Source organism: Oratosquilla oratoria, chromosome 26 (genome assembly GCF_046742065.1).
Source record: "Oratosquilla oratoria isolate Oo_2021 chromosome 26, ASM4674206v1, whole genome shotgun sequence".
Taxonomy (NCBI): domain Eukaryota; kingdom Metazoa; phylum Arthropoda; class Malacostraca; order Stomatopoda; family Squillidae; genus Oratosquilla; species Oratosquilla oratoria.
The window spans coordinates 4,476,665-4,501,108 of record NC_134802.1 but is presented as its reverse complement, the minus strand read 5'-3'; the positions used below and the strand labels follow the sequence as shown (position 1 = coordinate 4,501,108).

The window sequence follows — 24,444 nt, the reverse complement described above, 5'->3', positions numbered from 1 at the left end:
GTATCTTCAGGAAAAAGAAGTCTCCAAATTGGAGGAGGCCGCAGTGTTAGCCGATAAGTATGAATTGATAAGACCTGCAGGGAAGTTCTCGGTTACTCACAAGGGAAAAGGAGACCTGGCAATAAATAGGCAGAGAATCTCGCTCTCATCAGGTGGGTCACCTACCAAATCCATAGAAGTCAAGAAAGATGACTGTAGTAAGTCATCAATGATTAAGTCATGTTTCTATTGCGGAAGGGTAGGCCACCAAATGAGAGATTGTTGGAAGAGACGAAGAGAGATGGAAGGTGTCAAGCCCGTATCTTTAACAAATAAGGTTGAGAGCACCTCCAATAAGGGCAAGGCCCAGGGAGAGAGTGAAGCCAAAGCCGTGGCATTGATGAGTTATATAGGTAACAGCCCATCAGAGATGGATGGGGGTAAAGTAGATGAATTGGAGGGTAAACTTAAACCTCACTTAAAGGGATATCAGCCATTTTTATTCCAAGGCTGGATATCCATAGGAGACCGGAAACGAGTCACCATCCTACGGGACTCGGGAGCCCTCCAGTCCCTAATACTGAGTAGTCTGGTGAGAAGTCCAGTGGTTGGAGGGAGTGTAACGGTAAGTTCCCTAGGGGGCCTAGCCAAGGTACCTCTAGTATCCATAGACCTACAGTCGCCTCTCTACGAGGGACAGGCTATGGTAGGGATGGTAGATGAATTACCAGTTATAGGTGTGGATGTTATATTAGGAAATGATTTGGTTGGTGGGAAGATGTGTCCCACACCCATAGTTTCGGAGGTACCGGTTGTTTCGGAAGAGACCGAGCAACTAGAGAGACAGCACCCGGGGTTATTTCCGGTTTGCGCTGTTACGAGGGCGATGGCAGCACAGAGGGAGTGGTCTAAGGACCAGGTGAGACCAGTAAGGGTCTCGAGTGGGGAAAACTGTGGAAAACCTGAATGTGAGGACAGTATGAACCCCGAGGAAGAACTCCCAAGTGAGGAAGCCCAGGTCGAAGCAGAGTTTGACCTGAAGCCTCTGTTCCAGGAGGAACAAGTAAGTGAAACCGATGTGTATGACTTGACTCGCTTGTTTATGGAAAAGAAACAGGCGGGCACAAGATGTCTCAGTGACTTGCAGTGTGTCGATCCCGACTTACGGGAACTATATGAAAGGGTAGAGAGTGGTAGTGAACTATCAGAGGAGTATTACCTGGACAAGGGAGTACTATTCCGCCGATGGGTGGAAAGTACCTGCCCCACTGATGATGCAGTGTGGTCCGAGAGACGGCAAGCGATGTTGCCGAGGGTCTACCGGAAAGAAGTTCTGCGGCTAGGGCATGATAGTCCCCTTTCTGGACATTTGGGTGTACGCAAAACTTTAGACCGTATCTGGCAACATTTCTATTGGCCAGGAATTAGAAGGGATGTGGCACAGCACTGCCGTACTTGCCACACTTGTCAGTTGGTAGGAAAACCAAACCAACCTGTACCTGTAGCCCCTTTGAAACCAATCCCTGTAGGAGAGGAACCCTTTGCTAAGGTTGTCGTGGATATAGTGGGTCCGTTGCCTAAGACTGCTAGGGGACATGAGTATATTCTCACCTTGATGGATACATTTTCTAGGTATCCCGAGGCGATACCACTACGTAAAGTGCGCGCCAAAGTGGTGTTGCATGAGCTGATTAGCTTCTTTACGAAGTGGGGACTACCTCGCGAGTTACAGACAGACCAGGGGTCTGTGTTTTTATCTAGAGAGGTTATGCAGAGTTTGGGAGCACTGGGGATAACGAAAGTGACGTCAAGTGCTTACCATCCTCAGAGTCAAGGTGCCCTTGAACGGTACCATCAAACGTTAAAAACAATGTTGAGGAAATGGTGCTTAGAAAATGATACGGGGTGGGACCAAGCCTTACCATACCTGTTGTTTGCAGTGCGTGAGGTACCTAACGAATCGTTGGGCCTCTCGCCTTTTGCATTAGTTTTCGGGCACGAGGTTCGAGGACCTCTTAAAGTCCTGAAAGAATGTTTATTGAAAGGACATAGTTCTACCCCTAAGGGCATGTCGAAGTCGGTGACTGACATGAAAGGTAAGTTGGCCGCGTGTTGGGAAATGGCCAGAGAAAATTTAACGAGTGCTCAGGAAAGAATGAAGCGACATTATGACAGAAATGCCAAAATACGGGAATTTAATCCCGGTGATAGTGTGTTGACCCTGCTGCCTTTTCAAGGTAACCCCTTAAGGGCAAAGTTCAGTGGACCCTATGAGGTAGTGAAACTGGTAGGGGAACTAAACTATATTTTTGCCACTCCAGATCGGAGACGGAGTCAACAATTATGCCATATGAATATGTTAAAGTTGTATCGAGAAAGGGAGCAGAACCCGGTGGGTGAAACTGTCACGAGTGTTTGTACGGTTTCTCTCATGCATGAAGTAGACGAGGACACTATTTCCCCCACCTTAGAGATGCCGTGGAAGGAGAATGCAGGAGGGTGGCCCCAGGTAGTGGATAAGCTGGACCACCTCACGGCTACACAACGGGAGGACTTAACTGCCTTGTTAAGTAAGTATCAGGAGGTCTTTCGAGATACTCCTGGAAAGACTGACCTAATTCTGCATGATGTTGATATAGGAGACGCGAAGCCTATTAAGCAGGCACAGTATCGTGTCAACCCGCAACGAGCAGCCATAATCAGGAAGGAAATAGACTATTGCTGGTCCACGGTTTAATTACGCCAGCACAAAGTGAGTGGAGCTCGCCAGTGATCTTAGTTCCGAAAGCAGATGGTACTCAGCGGTTTTGTGTCGATTTCCGACGCGTGAATACAGTGACCAAAAGGGACTCGTACCCCTTACCTAGGTTAGAAGAGTGTATAGATAGAGTAGGAGGGGCACATTTCATAACTAAATTAGATCTGCTCCGTGGATATTGGCAAGTGCCCATGACACCCCGTGCTCAGTCTATCTCCTGTTTCGACGCATTGGGAAAGACTTAACCAATGTATGACCAACGCCCCTGCCACGTTCCAACGGTTAATGAATAAAATTACCGAGGACATACCTGGCTGTGTAACCTACCTCGATGATGTCGTAGTGTATAGTGACACTTGGCAGGATCATTTGGATCGTCTAACCTTACTCTTTGACAAGTTAGTGTCTGCCAATTTGGTGCTCAATCTAACAAAGTGTGAATTTGTTCAGGCCAAGGTGCATTATCTTGGTTATGTGATCGGACAAGGAGAATTGGCTCCTCCCCAGGCCAAAGTGGAAGCCATTCTCAGAATTCCAGTACCTCAGACCAAGAAGGAGATTCGTAGTTTTGTAGGAACCATTGCCTTTTATAGAATGTTCATCTATAATTTCTCTTCCTTAATAGCTCCTTTAACCGACCTGCTAAAGAAAGGAGCAAAGTTCCAGTGGACTGAGTCTTGCAACACCGCTTTTGTTCAAGCGAAGAGCCTTTTGTGTACAGCTCCAGTGTTGCAGGCCCCAGACTTCTCGAAACCATTTTCTCTGTATTGTGACGCCAGCAACAATGGTGTTGGTGCCGTACTATTACAAGCTAAAGACACTGTGGATCATCCTGTGAGTTACTTCAGCAGAAAACTGAATGTGGCTCAGAAAAAGTATTCCACAATTGAAAAGGAATTATTATCCATTATTTTGGCTTTGAAACATTTTGATGTATATATCCCTGTTGGCGCAAATGTAACTGTGTTAACTGACCACCATCCCTTAAAATATATTCAGAAGTTCAAGGAGAAGAACCTCCGCTTAACTAGGTGGAGTCTATTTTTACAAGAATATAATCTAGATGTAAAACATATTTCTGGGAGGAATAATGTGATAGCAGACTGTCTGTCTAGATCATAGCACATATCTGCCGAAAGTAAAGAAAAAAAATTCTTTTCAGGATTTTTTTTCTTTTGGTGGGGAGGTGTTACATCTGCGATGTATAATTGCCAAATATGTAATTGTAATTGTTGTTTCGAGGAGATGTCATGTTACGTGTGTTCGTATTGTGCTGCTTTGGTTATGACCAAATATATGTCACCGTAAGGTATTTTCTTTATTATGTATTGTATGTATTTATTAATGTAACTATGGTATTAGTTTATAATAATATTGACTGTTTTTTGGTAATATGTTGATTATTCAAGTGTCCATTGCGCATGCGTCTCTGCTACGTCACAGGCCGTGACGTAAAAATATTTCGTTTGTATTTCCCGCTTAAACAATGTAGGCTCGTCAGGCTAGGTAAATCCCGCCCCCTTGCAGTATCCAACGAGTCTATACGATTGTCCAGACCCTGCTTAGACCTACTATACGGGTCAGATTCAAAATGCCAGCCTTGAGGTTAGTACCCTTTTCCCTTGATATAGCAGCAAGCCAGATTGACTAGGACTTAGCTTTGTAGAGCCCTATAATAAGTGAACGCGGAGTGAGTAGTATTGGGGCTTAGGATTAGCTTATATTTCATGACTGTTTGGTGATCTGTGACCCGGTCTTACGTCTGTTCAACCCCGTTAAAACCTTCGAACTAGAGTCTTTTGTGTAATGTCAAATGTATGATCAGAGGTCAGATGTATTATGTAAAATCATGTTTGTTTAATTGTAATAGTGTGTCTTTGTTATATTATTTTCGTGTCATTTTACTTGTATTAACTTTCATACTTATAATTTATTTAATTATATTTCTTTAAGTTAAGTTAGTTTGATTTTCTTTTCCCGGTGTCCGACCGGGTGGCGACCTTATTCAGTTCTTTTGACCGTTTGAACCCGTAATAGACATAGGGTCTAAAGGGTTCCCTTGATGTTACAAACTTCTGGCATTCACAAGGCCGGTGAACCTTTGGTACTTTAGAGAGGTTTGTAACAGTGTGTACATATATATACATAAGAAAAATTGCTAACATGCTCGTATCATTGTCTCTGAGGAAACTTTGTCGATACCTAAGAGAATAAAGTACTTCTGCACCACCCAGAACTTTCTCTACAAGGCTCCCTCCAACCATTTTTATTGTCTTGTGTCAGATGTATTTAAGTTTGGTAGATATTTAAAGAGAGAGAGAGAGAGAGAGAGAGAGAGAGAGAGAGAGAGAGAGAGAGAGAGAGAGAGAGAGAGAGAGAGAGAGAGAGAGAGAGAGAGAGAGAGAGAGAGAATGAGAGGAAGGGAGAGATAAAGAACGAAAATGAGATTATAGTTTTTATTGGAGAGTAACAGATAAGAAATAAGGAAGTGGTTTCTGAAAAAAAAAGACTCAGTATCAGTAGGAGAAACAAAAGAAAAAAGTAAAAGCATGAGATATATCCTACACAAATATAGATAGATTGATATTAGCAAAATGAAAAAAAAGCTACAGAAAAGTTAAAGGAGCAGGGAAAATGTGCTTTCTCAAAACCAAGATCAATGGAAAAATTGATGTTGAGGTGGGCGAGGGAAAATATATAGAGAAGGGACAGGGAAAGAAAAATGGGAGATGTGATGATTGCAGTGAAAATAATCATCAACTTGGAAGACATGGAAATAGGAGGAGTGACTGACAAATTGAATATAAGAATCGGAAGTGAAATGCGTGGAAAAAGAAATATCATATTGCTCCAAAAACTAGAATATGGAATGAAACAAAGTACAGAGAACAACTAGACATGGCCGAGCAATTGTAAAATTTCATAAAAAAAATGAGAATGCAATTGTAATGGGCAACTATAAATGTTGAGAGGTAATATGGGGCAACATATTACTGAAAATAGTAATGAATGATATGTCCAGCAGCAAAGGAAATTCTATCAGAAAAAAGGCCGGTTTTTGAAAAGGAATGAGTACAAAAGAGTAAAATTTTAACTTACCAGTGAGGAATATGTATATATATATATATACATATATATATTTATATATACATATATATATTTATATATATATGTATATATATAATATATATATATATATATATATACATATATATACATATATATATGTATACATATATATATATACATATATATATATGTATACATATATATATATACATATATATATATATATATATGTATATATATATATATATATGTATATAAAACATCAGAAAAATTCCTTCCATAATTATATAGATTTCAAGAAATATTTCTAATCACGTCTGGAGTGATGGGCTTTGGGACATCATGAGAAAATTCAACATCAACGAAGACATTGTATAAACCATCCAAGCATTATACAAACATGGAAATAGCACCGTGCTATTCACTAATCATATTGGAGAGCTCTCCATCACCTCAGTTGGAGTCCACCTGGGTTGCCTGTTATCCCCAGCTCTGTTAAGCATCTTTCTAGGAAGCATCGTATAGAACGCAAGAAAAGTACCTTACATCGATCTCTATTAGTGGTAGGAGAATGTGTAACTTGCTCTTTGCCAACTACATCGACCTCATGACCAGCACAAACCAAGAACTACAAGATCTCATGGATCGCTTAGCGACCAGCACGACCGCATTTGGAATGGGAGTGAGTTCCTGGAAAAGTAAGATAAAGGTCAACAGGAGTTAAAAACACAAATAAAAAACAGCAAAGCTACATCGCAGGTGTAGAGGGATATTTTCATATGAACCAAGTTAACTAGAAAAGACAGTGCTGCATTAGTAATGAGACAATGCCCTAAAAAAAAAAAAAAAAAAAAAATATATATATATATATATATATATATATATATATATATATATGTACACACACACACACACACACACACACACACACACACACACACACACACACACACACACACACACACACACACACACACACACACACACACACACACACATATATATATATATATATATATATATATATATACATGTTGGGAAAGTCAAGCGACATAAATTAATCATATTAAGCAACATCGACACATGGAAGGTAGATAAAGCTGTTATCTTAGAAAACACCATAACATCTGATGGGAAAGTAGAGCTTGAAATGAAACAATTAAAAGAAAGTGCAGAAATATTTGTTCACTGTACGCTATTTTGAAAGACAAGAACTTTCCACAAAAAGTTGAGCTTCATGTACTACCATACATCCAACACTTCTTTACAGAAATCATATCTTAATTCGCAAAATAAAATTGCAGACTTTTGCAATTACGGTATTAAGATTCATTCATATCATAGTCATGCGAGATCGTATTAAGAACGTTATTACAAGAACTTTAAATGTGCAGCACATTTCAACTAGAACTGAGCGAAGTCAGATCAGATAGAGTGGGCATGCTCAGAGGATGTTACCAACTTGAGACGCTCACCGAATAATTGACCAGAACCCAGGAGGCCTAAGACCTGCAGGAAGCTGGTATAGAAAAATGTCTCAATATGTGACCTCGAACTTAAGGAGTTGGTGTTATTCTCCAGGACTGTGTAGAGTGGAGAAGGTTTGGGATAAACCTCCCGACTAACTAAGGTACCAGACGTCTGAGTAAGCAGAATCAATATGGCTAAACATGATTTCTTAATAGTTATTTGGAGTTTTCAGTGTTACATACTGAAATTTCTATTATCTTTACATATTTTCTAATGTTTCTTTGAATTTACAAAATTTAAAGAATTCCAGCTTTCCTTGGTCACTTGTATTAAACTTACCTTGTCCCAGTGGTGAGGCGTTCTACTATTGTGCCTGGCACTGGCATCTTGTTAAAGAGTACATCCCGGCCCAAAGTGGTTTTCTTCAAGGATACTGATGATTTACGTAAGAAAATGTATTAGCAAATTTAATACATCGATAACAATTTATCAATTAATCTAACCTTTTACTGAAATATGATATGCACTTCATCATGAATTAATCGTCCCGTCTCAGTGGCTCAAATCAATGAGGCCCATGATTGGCCATTCATTGAAACTTGATAGATTGGCTACGATAACATCTCCCGGGCTCGATCTCCATTACAATTGGTTAATACGCTCACCGAACACCTATACACATTGATAATGAGTTGAACTGAGCCTTTACAAACTCCCATGTTACGCGTTACCTTAGAGGTAATAAAGCTCTGGGTTGCTAATTTATGAATAAAAGAATAGGCAAATAAAATAAAGGTACATTTTAAATCTGTAGTAGCTGGTATGGAGTAGTATTGTAGTGACTGTTGTAATGTAGAGTAAAATGTAGAATGCAAAATGTGTGGTGTGGCTTTATACTAACTATATCGGTGATATTTTTGCATCATGGTACTGAGGATGGCAAGATTTTTAGCTAGAGACAACCATTAAACCAAAAGTAAAAGTAATGTACCTCCTGGTAAAATTGGATACAGAATGGGAGAGAACTTAACGCAAGTTAAGCGATGATTTCGTTTCACGAGTAAATGTAAAGAATTTCGACTTAGTGTGCGGCTAGTCGTTGGAGACCAGTATGATGTAATAGGGAGGCACGCCAACTCAGCAAATGAAAGGTTCCGGGTTCAAGTATACGGTATCAGCTTTTTAGTGACACTCCCTATCTCTAATGTGAAGCAATGAGTAGGATCGCGTAGCGGTGGACAAACCCAGACTGGGGTTGGGATCTTAGGAGGGAGATGTGCAGGTGATAACTGGAGGCGACAATAGTGTAAGATCCCAAGTTCGAGCCCTGGGCAGTGCCAGATTTTCATTGACTCTTACTTCTAACAAGATGTAGGTTATATCTTTCTATAGTTTCACGGGTGTTAGTAAAATTGAGTTGAAGTAAGTTTAGCCACAATATTGGATCAAAACAGTTGGATTTATGTATACAGTAAGTCTACGATGAAGGGCATTCGTAGGATGCTTTCCTTGAAATATCACTAACAACTTTTGAGTGTTCTTAATTGGTGAAAAATGCCTTTCTAAGCGTCTTAATGAGATAATTTTGGTGGAGGAAAGAACATTAGGAAGTTATTCAAGATGTTCCTTTGACTTTCGGATCCCTCAGACTGTGGGCGAGCTATACATAATCTTTAAACAAATCTGAATACAGTGGACAGGGTGCAGGGATGACCCGTCATCTAGGAGGTGCTAAGATGGGAGGGAGGGTGGAGGGGTGTGGAGTGTTTTCGGGGATGAAATGGGTGGGAATGTTTTTGTGCCTTGTCCTTTTTGGCTACCCCCCTGGTAAGGAAAAAAAAAAAGCCTTGGTATATGTATGTATGTATGTATGAATACAGCTTTGTGTTTTGGTCTCTTACCTGATCCATCGGCTTGGCTTGGAATTGTCCATATAGGTATTTCTTCAAAATTATGACTCTTGGTTCCGAGCACAGCCATCTCTGCCATTGTTCTTGTCATCCACATGAAGGCATCCGTCTCATCGCTCTGTAGCTGTGCGGGTGGTAGGAAAGAAAATTTGGGATTTGAGAAAAGTGACCCAATAGGTAAAGGAAATTATCTGGATAAGAGAAGATGACATTCTCATGTGATTAGATCTACTAATAACCAAAGAGGCGGACATTATCAGCTCCTTATACTAGCTTTGTCCCCACCCCCACACACGCACGCACGCACTCTCTCTCTCTCTCTCTCTCTCTCTCTCTCTCTCTCTCTCTCTCTCTCTCTCTCTCTCTCTCGGTGGCGCGGTTGGTAGAGTCCCCGACTGTCACTACTGCGGTCCGGGTTCGAATCCTGCCCAGGCCTAAAATAATTTGATTATTGCTGCGCTTCGAGTCGTTACTCCAACTCTCTTGGGCGGGGTGTTGGGTGTGTGTGTGCGTGTAAGGTCACAGCATTACCCATAGATCGGTCATACGAGCTCTGAGCTCTCTTCCGGGTCCAGCACGTGATCCAAAGACCAAGGTGAATACACCTACCCACACCCCCACAGCTCCACATAACACCCCCCCCCCACACACACACCCGGTGGCGGATTGGTAAGGCACTGGCCTCACAAGCCGGAGAACCGGGGTTCGATTCCCCGGCCGGGCGGAGACAAGTTGGGTTGGTCTCCTTTCACTTGTAGCCCCTGTTCACCTAGCAGCGAGTAGGTACGGGACGTTAGTCAAGGAGTTGTGACCTTGCATTCCCGGTGTGTGGAGTGTGAGTGGTCTCAGACCTACCCAGAGATCTGCTAATAATGAGCTCTGAGCTCACTGCCGTAGGGTGGTGTCTGGCTGTCTCGAAAAGAGGCTGCAGCAGATCCGAGGTGAATACACACACACACACACACACACACACACACACACACACACACACACACACACACACACACACACACACACACACACACACACACACACACACACACACACACACACACATATATATATATACATACATATACCAAAGGCTTTTCCCACTACACGGGGTGTAGCCAAAAAGAAAAAGGCATAGAAACCACTCCCACCCATTCCATTTCCTATATATTCCACTCCCCTCCACCCTCCTCCCTCCCTCTTATCTTGGCACCTCTTGGATGACGGGTCATCCCTGCATCCTGTCCACTGCCCTGGGTCAGAAGCAGTGTCGCAAGACACAGCACATCCACAGCAAGGCCGCTTCATAAATTCGGCGACCACCCCTCTCCGTCCCCTCATGCAGAAAATGAGAAGATGGGGAGAAATCCCTTCGGGCTGTGTCAATTTTTTTTTTCATACATACTTCCTCACCCCCATCCACCACCCACTCCCCCTCATGCATCACAGCATCATCTATACACAACCCCTCTCCATTCACCCCTATCTTCTGTTCTCTCCCGTCCTTTCTCCACAGACATTCCTCTCTTTTGTAATGCCCCTTTCACCCCATCCATCCATCTCATCGTAGGACGCCCCCTCATATTCACTCCTTCCACCACTACCTTCCACACTTCTTTTAATAATCTTTCTTCACTCATTCTTTCCATGTGTCCAAACCATCCTAATACTCTTTCATCAACCCTATCTCCCAGTTCCCTTTCCACCCCTGTTCTCCTCCTCACTTCCTGATTTCTCACTCTATCAGCCTAGTAACCCCTATCATACTTCTCAGACATTTCATCTCAAACACATTCAAACTCCTTCTCTCATCCTCTCTCATGTTCCATGTTTCTGCCCCGTACAATGCTGTCGGCACAATCACTCCTTCATATAACCTCCTCTTAGCATCCATTCCCAGATGTCTATTTCTCATTACACTTTTCAATCCACCAAGGCATTTACTCGCTTCTCTCAATCTACATTCTACCTTTAACCCGAATCCTCCCTTTCCTGCCACATTCGGACCCAAGTATCTAAAACTATCCACTTCCTCCAGTTTCTCACCCTTAATGCTCACTTCCAGCCTACTGTCACTCTCTCCCCTTGTCCATCTCATCACCTTACTTTTGCCCATATTTATCTTCAGCTTCCTTCTTTCACACACCTTCTCAAACTCTGTCACTAACTTCCTCAATACCTCCTCTGATCCTGCTACAAGCGCAGTGTCGTCAGCAAACAACAACTGGCTTATCTCCCATTTGCTCCATTCTCTTTAATTATCTCCAACCCCTGAATCACTACCCTTACATTCACCTCTCGCACCACCCCATCCACGTAAAGATTGAACAGCCAGGGCGACATAACACATCCCTGACGAAGTCCCACCTTTACCTCAAACCATTCACTCTCTCCATTTATAATCCTAACATAAGCTCTACCACTCTCGTAAAAACTCTTGACTGCTCTTAACAGCTTTCCTTCTATCCCATATATCTGCAGTACCTCCCACAGTGCCTTCCTGTCTACCTTGTCGTAAGCCTTTTCCAGATCCTTAAAAGCCCCCCCCAAAAAAAAAACATCCTTACCTTTTCCTATAGCTTTCTCACATATCTGTTTTACCACAAAAATCTAATCTACACAACCCCTACCTGTCCTAAACCCACACTGTTCTTCACCAATTACTCCCTCTATTCCTCTCCTAATCCTCTCAATCAAGATCCTCCCATAAGCCTTCCCAACTACACTCAACAAGCTGATCCCTCTGAAACTACTACACTCACACTTGTCCCCCTCTCCCCTGTAAAGCGGAACTATACAGGTATTCCTCCAGTCCTCCGGCACTCTTCCCTCTCTAAACAAACATTAAATAACCTCACCAGCCAGTCAACCATCACTGTACCTCCTTTCTTCAGACATTCTGCATGGCATCCATTCAGACCAGGTGCCTTACCTGCTCTCATCATCTTAACAGCTGCTTCCACTTCATCCTTCACTATTTCTCTTCCATTTTCCTCACTCATCACTCTCACTTTCTTAGCGCTTCCCACTGCAACTACCTTTCCCTCCCTATCCTCCTTCACATTTAGCAACTCCCTAAAATACTGTGCCCACCTTCCTCTCACTGCCTTCTCTTCCATTATCATCTTTCCATCTGCACCTTTTACCTTTCTTTCTCTACTTGATTCGCCTCCTCTTTCTTTTTTAATTTCCTTCCAAAACATCTTTTTATTGCTTTCAAATTTTTCTGTCATACTCTTACCCCATTTTACATCTGCTTTCCTCTTTGCTTCCTTTATCATATGCTTAACTTCCCTTCTCTTTACTTTGTACCTCTCATACGATTCCCTCGTCCTAATTTGTAGCCAATCTACGAATGCCTGCTTCTTCTCTTTTACACCTTTCTTTGCTTCCTCATCCCACCGCTCACTACCCTTCCTTCTATTTCCTCCAGCCCTCCTAGTTCCACACACCATGTTTGCACATCTTATGACTCCCTCCTTGAATCATCCCCATTCCTCCTCCACTCCTAGTTCTACTCTATCCTTTACTCCCTCCCACTCCTCTTTCAGCTTTTTCTTATACTCATTTTCGTTTTTTCTCATTTAAGCAGTTTACTCTAAGTACCTCCCTACCTTCTGCCTTTTTCCTCTTTCTCCACCTATTCTCCATTCTCAATTTACCTTCCACCAGAAAATGATCTGATATTCCCCACTCTCTCCCCTTAGAACATGTACATCCATAACTCTTCCTACCATACTCCTGGTCACCACTATATAGTCCAATAACGCTCTATCTGCCACCCTTCCATCCACCACTCTCTCCCATGTGTACTTATGCTTGACTTTCTTCCCAAACACTGTATTTGTTACTATGAACTCTCTTTCAAGACACATCTCCACCATCAATTCTCCACTACGATTTTTACCTGGAACTCCATACTTCCCAATCACTCCGTTTATTGGTTCATTTCCTACCCTAGCACTAAGGTCTCTCAATACAACTACATTAACATCTCTCCCTAATCCCTCTATGCACTCATTCATATCTACCCAAAAACCCTCCCTTTCCTCTACGCTCTTCTCACTACCAAGTCCATAAGCACTTACAAAAACCCACATCTTCCTTCCCAGCTTCACCTTCATCCACATCAACCTTGATGAAACTTCCTTCCACTCCTCTACCGCTTACTCATCTCTTCACTTACTAGTATAGCCACCCCTTTTCTCCCTCGTGCCCTCTTCACTCCTGAATACCTCCCAGCTACACTCCCAAACTCACAGTTGCCCTTTCCTTTCATTTTAGATTCACTCAAAGCCAGTACATCCATCTTTCTTCTCACAAACATACTGCTTATCTCTTCCCTTTTACTTTCATCTGTACCACATCCACGCACATTAAAAGACCCAAACCTCAGGGTACTGGTTGGAAAACTTCCAGACCCTATATATATATATATATATATATATATATATATATATATATATATATATCTATATATATACATATATATATATATATATATATATATATATATATATATATGTATATATATACATATCATGAAGGTAAGACAGATGAGTGGAAAAGGTAGTAGAGAAACGCGGGTTAGAGCGAGAACATTATATTCCTGACGTTTCGACTACAAGTCTTCTTCAGAGTGACAGACAACGTGTGTGTACAGTATATATATATTCTCCTTACGGCTCATCCGGCTGGACGTCTCAGAATGTCGCATGCTGATTGGTCCGATACTCCCTCCTCCATAACCAACCTGGCGGTTGCAAATGATAGATTAACAAATCCTTCTCTGTGGTTGCTGACCTTTCCCAGTGTTGTGCTTGCGGACTCGACCAGCTTTTTCATTCTTCTCTCTAGCCCGGTCCAGATAGGGCGTGCCTCTTCCCATTCTGGTAAATGCCCGTCCGTGTCTACATGCACTACCAGAGAATTTGAAGTCCTGCGATGTTGTAGATCGTTCTTATGTTCTCTTAGTCTCTTTGTCAACTCCCACGACGTCTCACCGTAGTATGTTGCAGGACATCCACTGCATGGTATTCCGTACACTATGCTATTTTCGTTGGTGTGTTGTTCTTGGTTGTTAATTAAGACGTCCTTTATTTTGCGCCCGGATTTGTATGCTATTTGGATGTCTGCTTTAGATAACGTTATGGTCATGGCTTTTGCTTCCTTTGCGAAAGGTACTACTAGATATTTTACTGAAGCTTTGTCACTTTTTGGTCTTGCGTAAATTTCTTCCGCTTTCTTTCTCAATTTGGATAGTAGTCCCGCTAGATACATAAGTTTGCGGAAGACATTAGATATGTAGGACATCTCCTCTTCTATATATTCTTTGTTGCAAATCCTCAATGCTCTCAGATAGAAACTCAATTATCACAAGCAAAAGCCATGACCAAGACGTTATCTAAAGCAGACATCCAAATAGCATACAAATCCGGGCGCAAAACAAAGGACGTCTTAATTAACAAACAAGAACAACACACCAACGAAAATAGCATAGTGTACGGAATACCATGCAGTGGATGTTCTGTGTCGGCACACATGGGGCAAATTTGCCGACAGTGCGTCGCATCTACTGCAGGCTTTCGGGAGAATCCTGTTGGGGGAAGAATTCTGCGGGCACGACGAGGGTTTGGCCGAGGACCATCTATGCTGGAGACACGTTGAGGTCGTCCTTGATGGCTGTCCGAAGGCCAAGGAGTATCCATTGTAGTTCGGGTAGCCAGGAGCCGTTGTTGCAGCGTGTCATAAGAGATGCTTTGAGTGAGCGGTGGGTTCACTCGACCATGCCGTTGGCTGCAGGGTTGTAGGAGGTAGTGTGGTGGACTGTAGTATCCAGGAGTTCAGCGAGGAAGTGCCACAGCCGCGACGTGAAGCAAGTTCCTCGGTCGAAGGTGATGTGTTCCGGAAGGCCAAATCTGGCGATCCATCCACTGAGAAAGGCTGTAGTGCAGGATGAGGAGGTAGTATCCTTCATGGGGATGGCCTCCAACCAACGGGTCGATCTATCAATGGCGGTGAAGAGGTAATGATGACCTTCCGACGGGGAGAGTGGGCCGACGATGTCGACATGAATATGTGCGAAGCGTCGTCGGGGCTGATAGAATGATCCGATGCCTGATTCAGTGTGGCGATGATTTTTGCTTTGCTGGCAGGCAATGCAAGATCTGACCCACTCCTTTGCGTCCTTGGAGATGTTGTGCCAGATGAATTTCTGTTTCAGGAGCTTCGCAGTGACGCGCCCTGAAGGGTGAAACAGGCCGTATATTACATTGAACACTTGACGTCGGAAAGCGGCTGGGATGAGGGGTCGTGGGCGGCCGGTACTGATGTCGCAGAGAATGGTGTGGTTGTCATGAAAAGGAACGTCTTGCCATTTAAGGGATGTGATGGATGTTCTGTAGGCAAGTGTTTCAGGATCCTCCCGTTGCTCTCTGACGATAGCTGCGTAGTCGAGGCCGAGTTGAACTGCGTCGATGGCTATTCGGGAGAAGGCGTCTGCGACGGGGTTCTTTGTACCGGGAACGTCCCTGATGGTGCAATTGAACTCAGCGATGGCGGAGAGGTGGTGGCGCTGTCTGGCAGACCAAGCGTCCTGTTGTTTCGTGAAGGCGTGCACCAGAGGTTGATAGTCGGAGTTGATGATAAATGAGGAGCCTTCGAGGAAGTGGCGAAAGTGGCGTGTTGGATGGATATTCAACATTGGTTTGTCCCCACTTGGAATAAAGGAGATACGGAGACACGGAGACACGGAGACACTTCCTTTATTTATCCAGTCCACACTCTAACTGACTCTGCGTCCTTCCTGGGCACGCAGGAAAACCTAAGTTGTCATTTTCCCAATTAGTTTCATTTATTCCCTTTCATACAGAAAACAACAGGCACTCAAATGATATAATAATATAGATATATGTACAAAGATATCCTATTACACATTCATCCCACTTTCACATTACAAGAATTGAATTGATCATTTCGAGAATATTTACACATACATACGAACATACACACTTCCAATTACGCATTACTTTCATAATTCCTAAGGCTGAATATATTGAGTTAATTATGAAAATGGATATACAATAAATGCACGGCCAGCTATCTATTGCTGACCCCAGCGATGTACAAATTTGAACAAAGTACATGGAACATTATACAAGAAAGGCAAGGTAAGTACATGAATAGTATAAGAATATAAGGCAGTACAATTAAGGATACACAAATGATTTACATGAAGACATAATATATATATATATACATATATATATATATATATATATATATATATATATGCAAAAGAACAGACACATGCATTAATTTGACACGTAAATAAAGATTTTGAAAGGAGACAAGTGGAGAACACTTTGGCACCTAGACGGGTAGGAGGTTCAAGAAGAAATATTACGGCTGCGAAGATTATACGGGTGGGACACAGGTGAAAGTGAAGGGGGAGAGGAAGAAGGAGATGTGTCAAGGGGAGTCAAGGGAGTCGGATGGTCATTTTCGCAGTCTACACCTCGGAAGAAGAGTTTAAGGTTGTCTAGGTGCATAATGGTCTCTGAACCTGAATGTAGGTGTTGCAATTTGACTTTGTAGGTTCAAACAAGGACAAAGGAATTTAGGTGAAAGTTTGGAAGAGGGAGAATGGTTCAAGGGCATACACGATGTCACCTATTGCAATGGTAGATTCTCTCGCATTTTTATTATGAAAATGGGCCGTTTCGTCTTTGGAGAAAGAGACTGAGTAATTTTCTTGAAGAGAGTGCTGAAGTTAGAAAGTGAAACAATCAAGGTTGTAAATAGGGCCTATATCTGAAGTAAGGAGGTCATATAGAAGTTGCTTGTCTGAAGCAAAGATGACAAAGTGAGGCGACTCCGATATGGACCTATTGATGGCACTATTAAGGAAAAACTGAATCATAGGGACATGGTTATTCCAGGAGAGGTGAAGGTCGGAAACGAGGTGTCGGAGAACATTGAGAATCTTTCTGTTTTGGTGTTCGACAAGCCCATTTGAACTTGGGTGGTACGCTATAATATTACATTTTGTTATCTGAAAAGATTTGCAAATATTTGAAAGAATCTCATTATTGAATTCCTTTCCATTGTCAGAGAGAAGAGTTTTGGGAGTGGTGAAGGGTCAAATAATCTTTCAATAAAAGTCTTTGCAATTGTTTTAGCAGTCTTGTCTGGAACAGGTTCAAGGATGCAGAATCTGGAAAAAATGGTCCATACACACAAACAGGTATTGATTTCCACTAGAAGTGAGTGGTAACATGAGAAAGTCAATCATGACCATGTCAAAGGGATTGATAGGGGTTGGATATGTCAAAATGGGAACTTTACTGTGAATATGACCTTTATGGGAAGCACAAGAATGACAGGTGTCCATGTGTGCATGGATATTCTTTCTCATTGTAAGACAAAAGTACTGAAGTCTGGCTTGTGTTAAGCATTTGTCTTTACCTGGGTGTGCAGCAAGTAGAGATTTATGGAAGAGGAACAGAACTTCAGGTACTAAGTCAGAAGGAACTACGAGTTGTTGTACAAGTCTGTTTAGTTCATGCTTGTTGGAAATTGTGGTTTCGTGGTAAAGAACGTCATCAACGAATCTGAAGTTTTCCAAGGAAGTAGGCAAGTCCGTAAGGTCTGATGTATCTCCTGACTCGAGAGAAAATATCACACATTTCCACATTGGGTCGGATCTTTGAGCTGCATGAATACACACATGAGTAAGAGTGACTGTCTAAGGGAGGGGATTGATAGTGGCGATATTACGAGAAAGTGCGTCAGCAACACTGTTTGCTTTACCTTGCACATATGAGAAGATGGGGTTGAATTCTTGAATGGTCAAGAACCAGAGAGCAAGTTTCCCGGACAGGTTCTTGCCTTTAAAAAGCTGAAGAAGCGCCTGGTGGTCTGTATGGACTGTGATAGGGTAAGCAAGAATAATTTCTTTAAAATGCCGAAGAGCATAGATAACAACTAAGGCTTCAATCTCAGTGACAGAATAGTTACGTTCAGGTTTGTTGAGGAGTCTGCTGGTAAAGGCAATGAGGCGAAGATGTGTATCTTGTTCCTGCATAAGGACAACACCAAGACCTTTGAAAGAAGCATCAGTGTAAAGAATGAAAGGTAAGGTATTGTCAGGAAAAACTAAGACAGGATCAGTAGTAAGGGCATTCTTTGAGTCTGCAAAAGGTTGTTCCTGGGAAGGCAACCACTGAAAAGGAACATCCTTCTTTAGCAGTGAAGTAAGTGGAGATACAATACAAGAATAATTCTGGATGTACCTTCGGTAATATCCTGAAAGTCCAAGAAAATAGCAAAGGTGCTCAATGTTTTTGGGACGAGGAAAGTCAGCAACAGCTTTGACTTTATCCGGAACAGTAAGAATGCCATTAGAAGTGAGGACATGTCCAAGAAAACGAATCTGTTTCTTAAGGAAGCATCATTTGCTCAACTTGAGATTTAAGGTTTGCATCAGTAAGACGAGAAAATACCCGTTGAAGGGTTTGAAGGTGTTCTGGTATTGACTTTGAAGCTACAATTATGCCAACCAAATACAGAAAGACGTTATCACCAAGTAAGCCAGGAAGAACAGTGTACATAAGTGGCTCGACAAAGAAACTGAAAAAGTATTGCTAAAAAGAGACAGGCTTATAAGAAATATAAGTGCTCGGGTGATTCTAATGACTATGAAAGTTATGTATCAATACAGAGAGATTTAACAAAGACAATAAAAAAGAAAAGAAAACGACAATACGAAATGAATATCGCTGATAAATCCAAAGAGAATCCCAAAGAATTCTATAGTTACATTAGATATAAAAAGGTTGTTAGGAATCACATTGGTCCACTATTATCTGCTGACGGTCAACTTGAATATTCAAATGAAGGAATGTGTAATATTTTAAACAATTATTTTAGCTCGGTATTCGTAAACGAAACACCTCAAAGTGAACTCCAAACTGAAACCTGTGAAAAGTCTAGGGTAAACTTACTACGGTAAGTAAAAAATAAAAAATGAAAAAATAAAAGGTGTATAGAGAAACTCAGTTAATAAAACACCAGGGCCTGACGGTTGGTATCCAAGAATCTTAAAGGAAATGAAAAATGAGATTGTTGTTCCATTAGAAATTATTTTCAAGAAATCCATCATATCCGGAGATGTCCCAAGAGAATGGAAGCTAGCTAACGTTACTCCCATATTCAAAAAAGGTGACAGAAAGAAACCAAATAACTATAGGCCTATAAGTTTGACTTCAATCGTAGGAAAAATAAAGGAAACTATCATCAGAGATGCTATCGAACATCATTTAGAAAGTAACCGTTTGATAAATGATAGCCAGCATGGTTTCAGACGGAAACGTTCTTGCGTGACTAACTTACTCGAATTCTACAACACAGTTATCTCGAATTATGACAAAAGAAACAATATAAATTTAATATATCTAGACTTTTCAAAAGCTTTTGATACCATCCCCCACGAAAGACTACTTACTAAATTAGCTTTACACGGAATAAGTGGTAGGCTATTAAGTTGGACTAGTAATTGGTTGAATGATCGAAAACAGAGATTTGTTTTAAATGGCAAAACTTGTAGATGGAAGAATGTTACAAGTGGAATTCCTCAGGATTCCGTTCTTGGGCCACTTCTATTCATAGTATATATAAATGATATAGGCCATGGACTAAAATCTACTGTTTCTAAATTTGCTGATGATACAAAACTGTCTGGAATGGCAAATGATCACTTAAACCAATTAGATATTCAAGAAGATTTAGATCAATTACAGCAATGGTCTGAAATGTGGCTAATGAAATTTAACAACAGTAAATGTAAGGTAATGCATATAGGTAAAAATAACAGTAAGTACGATTACAAGTTATTTGGAAATCGTTATCATAAGTGTATAGTGAAAAATAATCTCGGAGGTAATTATCAGTAACGATCTCAAATCATCTAAGCAGTGTATTTCAGCCTCTGAGAAAGCAAATAAGATTCTAGGACTGATTGCGCGATCTTTTGACTTCAAAAGTCCATCACTCATTAACAAGTTATATAAATCGTTAGTTCGTCCACATTTGGAATATGCTGTTTCCTTATGGTTACCGAATCTCATTAAAGACATTGACAGACTGGAAAAAGTACAACGGCGAGGCACAAAGCTGATTCCAAATATCAAAAATAGATCATACAAAAATCGACTAAAACATACGAATCTGTTTTCCTTAAAAAATCGTAGACCCAGAGGTGACTTGATACAGGTCTTTAAAATTCTAAAGGGAATTGACAACATCAAATGTGACAAAATTTTCACATTGAATGAGAATCAGACAAGAAACAATGGTCTCAAACTGTCTGGAAATAGATTCAATTTGGAAGTGGGTAGAAACAACTTCGCCAACCGTGTAGTTAATGAAAGGAATAAACTTCCTGCACAGGTAGTGCAATGTAGTTCAGTTCGAAGCTTTAAGAATCATTTAAATAAACACCTAAGCAAGATGCTGTAATGATTATAATTTATTTTATATTATTTGTTTTTGTTTTTGTTATAATTTGTCTGTTAGATTCTCATTTATTTTTTGTTATATGTCAATTTATTATTTTCTAATTACCTGTTTGTTTATTATTTAACTATACCAATGCATTTATTTATGTATTTTATCTGTTATTTACATTATTATAGTTTTTATTTATTAGTTTATTATGTTTTTTCGCACCCGACCTAGATATGGACCAAAAGGTCCCCTGTCGGCATGCTTCGCCTTTGTAATCCTTTGTAAAGTCTTGTGAAACAGAAGGAGCAGAGGTTAGACCCATAGCTAAGCATTTGAACTGAAAGTGACCAGAAGGGGTTGAGAAGGCTGTCAGGGGTCGGCTTTCTGGGGTAAGATGAATCTGGAAGTAGCTAGACATGAGGCTTAAGGTTGAAAAGACAGTATTGTTCTGACCAAGAGAGTGAAGGATATCCTGTAAAATTGGGATGGGGGTTCTTTCCGGTATGGTGATCTTGTTAAGTTCTCGAAAGTCCACAACAGGACGGAAAGTACCATCCGGTTTGGGCAAAACAAACAAAGGAAAATTCCATGCAGAAATGGAGGACTCAATAATATCTTGGGCAAGCATATCTGCAATGAGCTTGTCCACAATTCTACGTTTGCTGTGCTGCATTCTGTAAGCCGGAATGTAGCAAGGTTTGGAACCTTCTCGAAGGGGAATGTGATGATGAATGAGGTCATTAGTACCTAGGAATTCACCAGGCAAGGCAATGACATGCCGAAAGGCATTGCAAATAGAGATTAAACCCTGTTGAGCATCGGGGAAGTCAAGGGAAGTGAAGTGTGATGCGTCCATAGGAACCTGTGCATGAGGCACATCGGAAGTAATGGTACAAACAGGCAAGGAAGAAATTTGGTCATCTATGACATTTACTTATGAATGGTACACTAGAAAATCACATAATTTTGCACCAAGTTTGAGATGTAGGAGAGCAATAGTGTCATTGGCAACTAGAAAAGAAGTATGACCTTTCTTAGTTGTAGTGCATATGGCTGAAAGTAGTGATATTCCATTGACACGGGTGGATTCAGGCATACAGAGAACATCGCATTCTGGGGCTCGGAAAATGCGAATCTGCACTTTGCAATACTCATGTGGTGGTAGAGTCACAGGTCTGGTTAACACTGCATGAGCAAGACGACACATGGTGGAAAGCACAGTGGAGCAGGGGAGGAGGAAAATACCAATTCATCTAAGGGAGGAGATAAGAATTGCTCTGTTGGAGAGAATTCTAGAGAAGTGGGGAAAATTTGGTATTCCGTTTCCTAGCTTTGGATATGCGAGAAGAACGCATTCGCTTTGTACGGGTGGAAGACTTGGTCAAGGCAGGTTCACTGAAAGGAGGGAGTGAAGTCTGATCTGAAGGTTCAGACGAAGGTTGTACAGTGTCCTGTGAAGTGGAATCTAGAGCAGGCAGGGAGGAGGGAATATCCTTTGGAGGTGACTGAACATGGTCAGGAGTAGAAAGAGGAGGACAGGAATAGTGGGAAAAGAAACAACTGGCACGTTTTGTTGAAGTGAGGGAGATTGCTCAGGTCCAGGAATTGTAGGAAGGGGTTCAGGGGTAGGCGCCAAAGAAAGGGCAGGAATGAAATGACTACCATAAGCAATCCCATGATATGAGGGGTAGACGACCATGCCATATTGCTGCATGGTGTGTAAACCTATAAGCATATTTTCAGGAAACTGTGCATGCGCGACATAAAGGGGAGCTTAAATCTCGGGGCTTTGATCAGTGAGGCTGATCTGAAGATGAATTTTACCTAGAACTGGAAATGGAACACCATTGACGTTAGTAAGTTTTAAGTCGGAAGGTTCCAAGAAGGTGACACGCTTATAGGAGAAGCGGATTTTGAGAAAGCTTGAAGAAGATATCACATTTACAGGGGAACCAGTATCTATGAAGAGAGATATAGGGATGTTATGGACAGTAGCAGGAATGGAAATGGCATGCGACCACTCGGAGTTAGAAAAAGTACAAACTGGAAGGGATGGCAAGGGGGCGGGTGGTGTTGATGGGACATGAAATCTAGGAGGGGAAGTCTTGAGAGGAGCAGAGGCAGGTAGTCATCTACGAGAAGAAGAAGGGGAAGTGGAATTCTGATGGGGAGGGAAGGGAGTATTGGGATGAGTGTTGTTCAAAACACGACAATCAAAAGCAGAGTGAAAACAAGGACCATAAATAGGGCAGTGTTTTTTCGGTAGGAGTGGTAAGACGGAGATAGCAACGGTTGGCATAGTGTCCAGGTTTCTGACAGAAGTAGCAGATGACAGGGTTACGGGAGGATGATCTTTATCTAGGATTTGAGTTGGATCTTGCGCGAGAAGTGTGTTTAGAACGAGAAGATCTGGAAATATGAGCAATAGGTAAGGTAGGGTTGGTGATAGGAGCTGACTGAGCCGCAATGTCATTCTGTACCTTGGATGAATCATGAGATTTGTGAGAGAAATCCATTAGGGTCATACCCGGAGTAAACGGCACTGAGGACGTAGAAGAGAAAGAAATCGAAAATATGAAATGAGGGAAACAACATTGTCAAGTGAGAGTTTGTTATCAGCGTCAAGCCAGTTGTAAGATGTGAGAGCTGACCGCAGTTCTGACTTTCGCATACGAGGAGGAAAGTTATGTTGAAGTGCAAAGTTGTAAAGAGGGGTGAAGGAACCCAGGCTGTCGTGTTCTGCAAAGGTGCGTTTGAATTTATCAACGTATTGGGAATAAACATGGCAGTCTTGGAATGCATCTGAATGGAGGAGGTCACCAGCAGTTGAATTAAGGTCAACAAAGCTGAGGAGCACTGCTATTTTCTCTGAATCTGTTGAACATTTCCTGCGGTTCATACACGCACTGACATTTGAAAGAAAGGTGTGGATGGGGATGTTGTCACTAGTAAATTTTGGAACGTCTATAGTTTGATGGACTATGGTCATTAATTGTGGGGCAGAGGTTTGGTTAGACGGGGAAGCTATGGTATTGTTTGAAACTGGTGGGGTTTGTGACACCGTATTTGCGTTGAGAGGCTGAATATATTGAGTTAACTATGAAAATTGATATACAATAAGCGGACGGTGGATGGCGAGGAGCTCTCTGTCGATGGTGCTGTAGTTGAGCTCGGCCTTGGAGAGTTTCCTGCTGAAAAACCGAAGGGTGTAAGTCTGCCACGGAGGATTTGTTCGAGCACACCCCCTATAGCGACATTGCTGGCGTCCGTTGACAGTTGTAGCTGGGCACCTGGTGCAGGGAAGGAGAAGGTGGTGGCACGGGCAAGGGCTTTTTTGGCGTTGACCAAGGCAGCTTGCATGGTGGGGTCCCACAGGAGATCCTTCGGCTTTCCGTGAAGGAGATATAGAGTGGGTGCAGCGTTTGAGCGATGTTGGGGAGGAAACGGTGGTAGAAGTTGACCATCCCAATAAATTCCTGCTGGGCTTTGACGGTAGTAGGTTTGGGAAATATGTCGACTGCGGCGACTTTATCCTGCAGGGGACGAACGCTGTCAGGAGAGATGAGGTGTCCCAAAAATGGGACATACTTTTTCCCGTAGCTGAATTTGTCAAAGCGGACGAGGCCGTTGTCCTGGAGACGCTCGAGGATGGTCCGCAGGTGTTGGAAATGCTGGTCAGGCGTGTTGGAGAAGACCAGAATATCGTCGACGTAGCAGAAGCAGAAGTCGAGGTCGCCGAGGATGCCGTCTATTAGGCGCTGG

At 42.0% G+C, this 24,444-nt stretch overlaps 1 protein-coding gene across 1 annotated transcript in view; it reads right to left on the bottom strand.

Annotated features, from left to right (window-relative positions):
• Nucleotides 1–24,444, bottom strand: part of LOC143039236 (m7GpppN-mRNA hydrolase NUDT17-like) — a 149,756-nt gene that overhangs the window by 27,953 nt on the left and 97,359 nt on the right. The window contains exons 6-7 of the mRNA XM_076209106.1: nt 9,178–9,310; nt 7,616–7,709 (exon numbers count right to left, since the gene is read on the bottom strand). Of these exons, the coding sequence (XP_076065221.1) occupies nt 7,616–7,709; nt 9,178–9,310 (227 nt within the window). The remainder of the gene's footprint in view (nt 1–7,615; nt 7,710–9,177; nt 9,311–24,444) is intronic.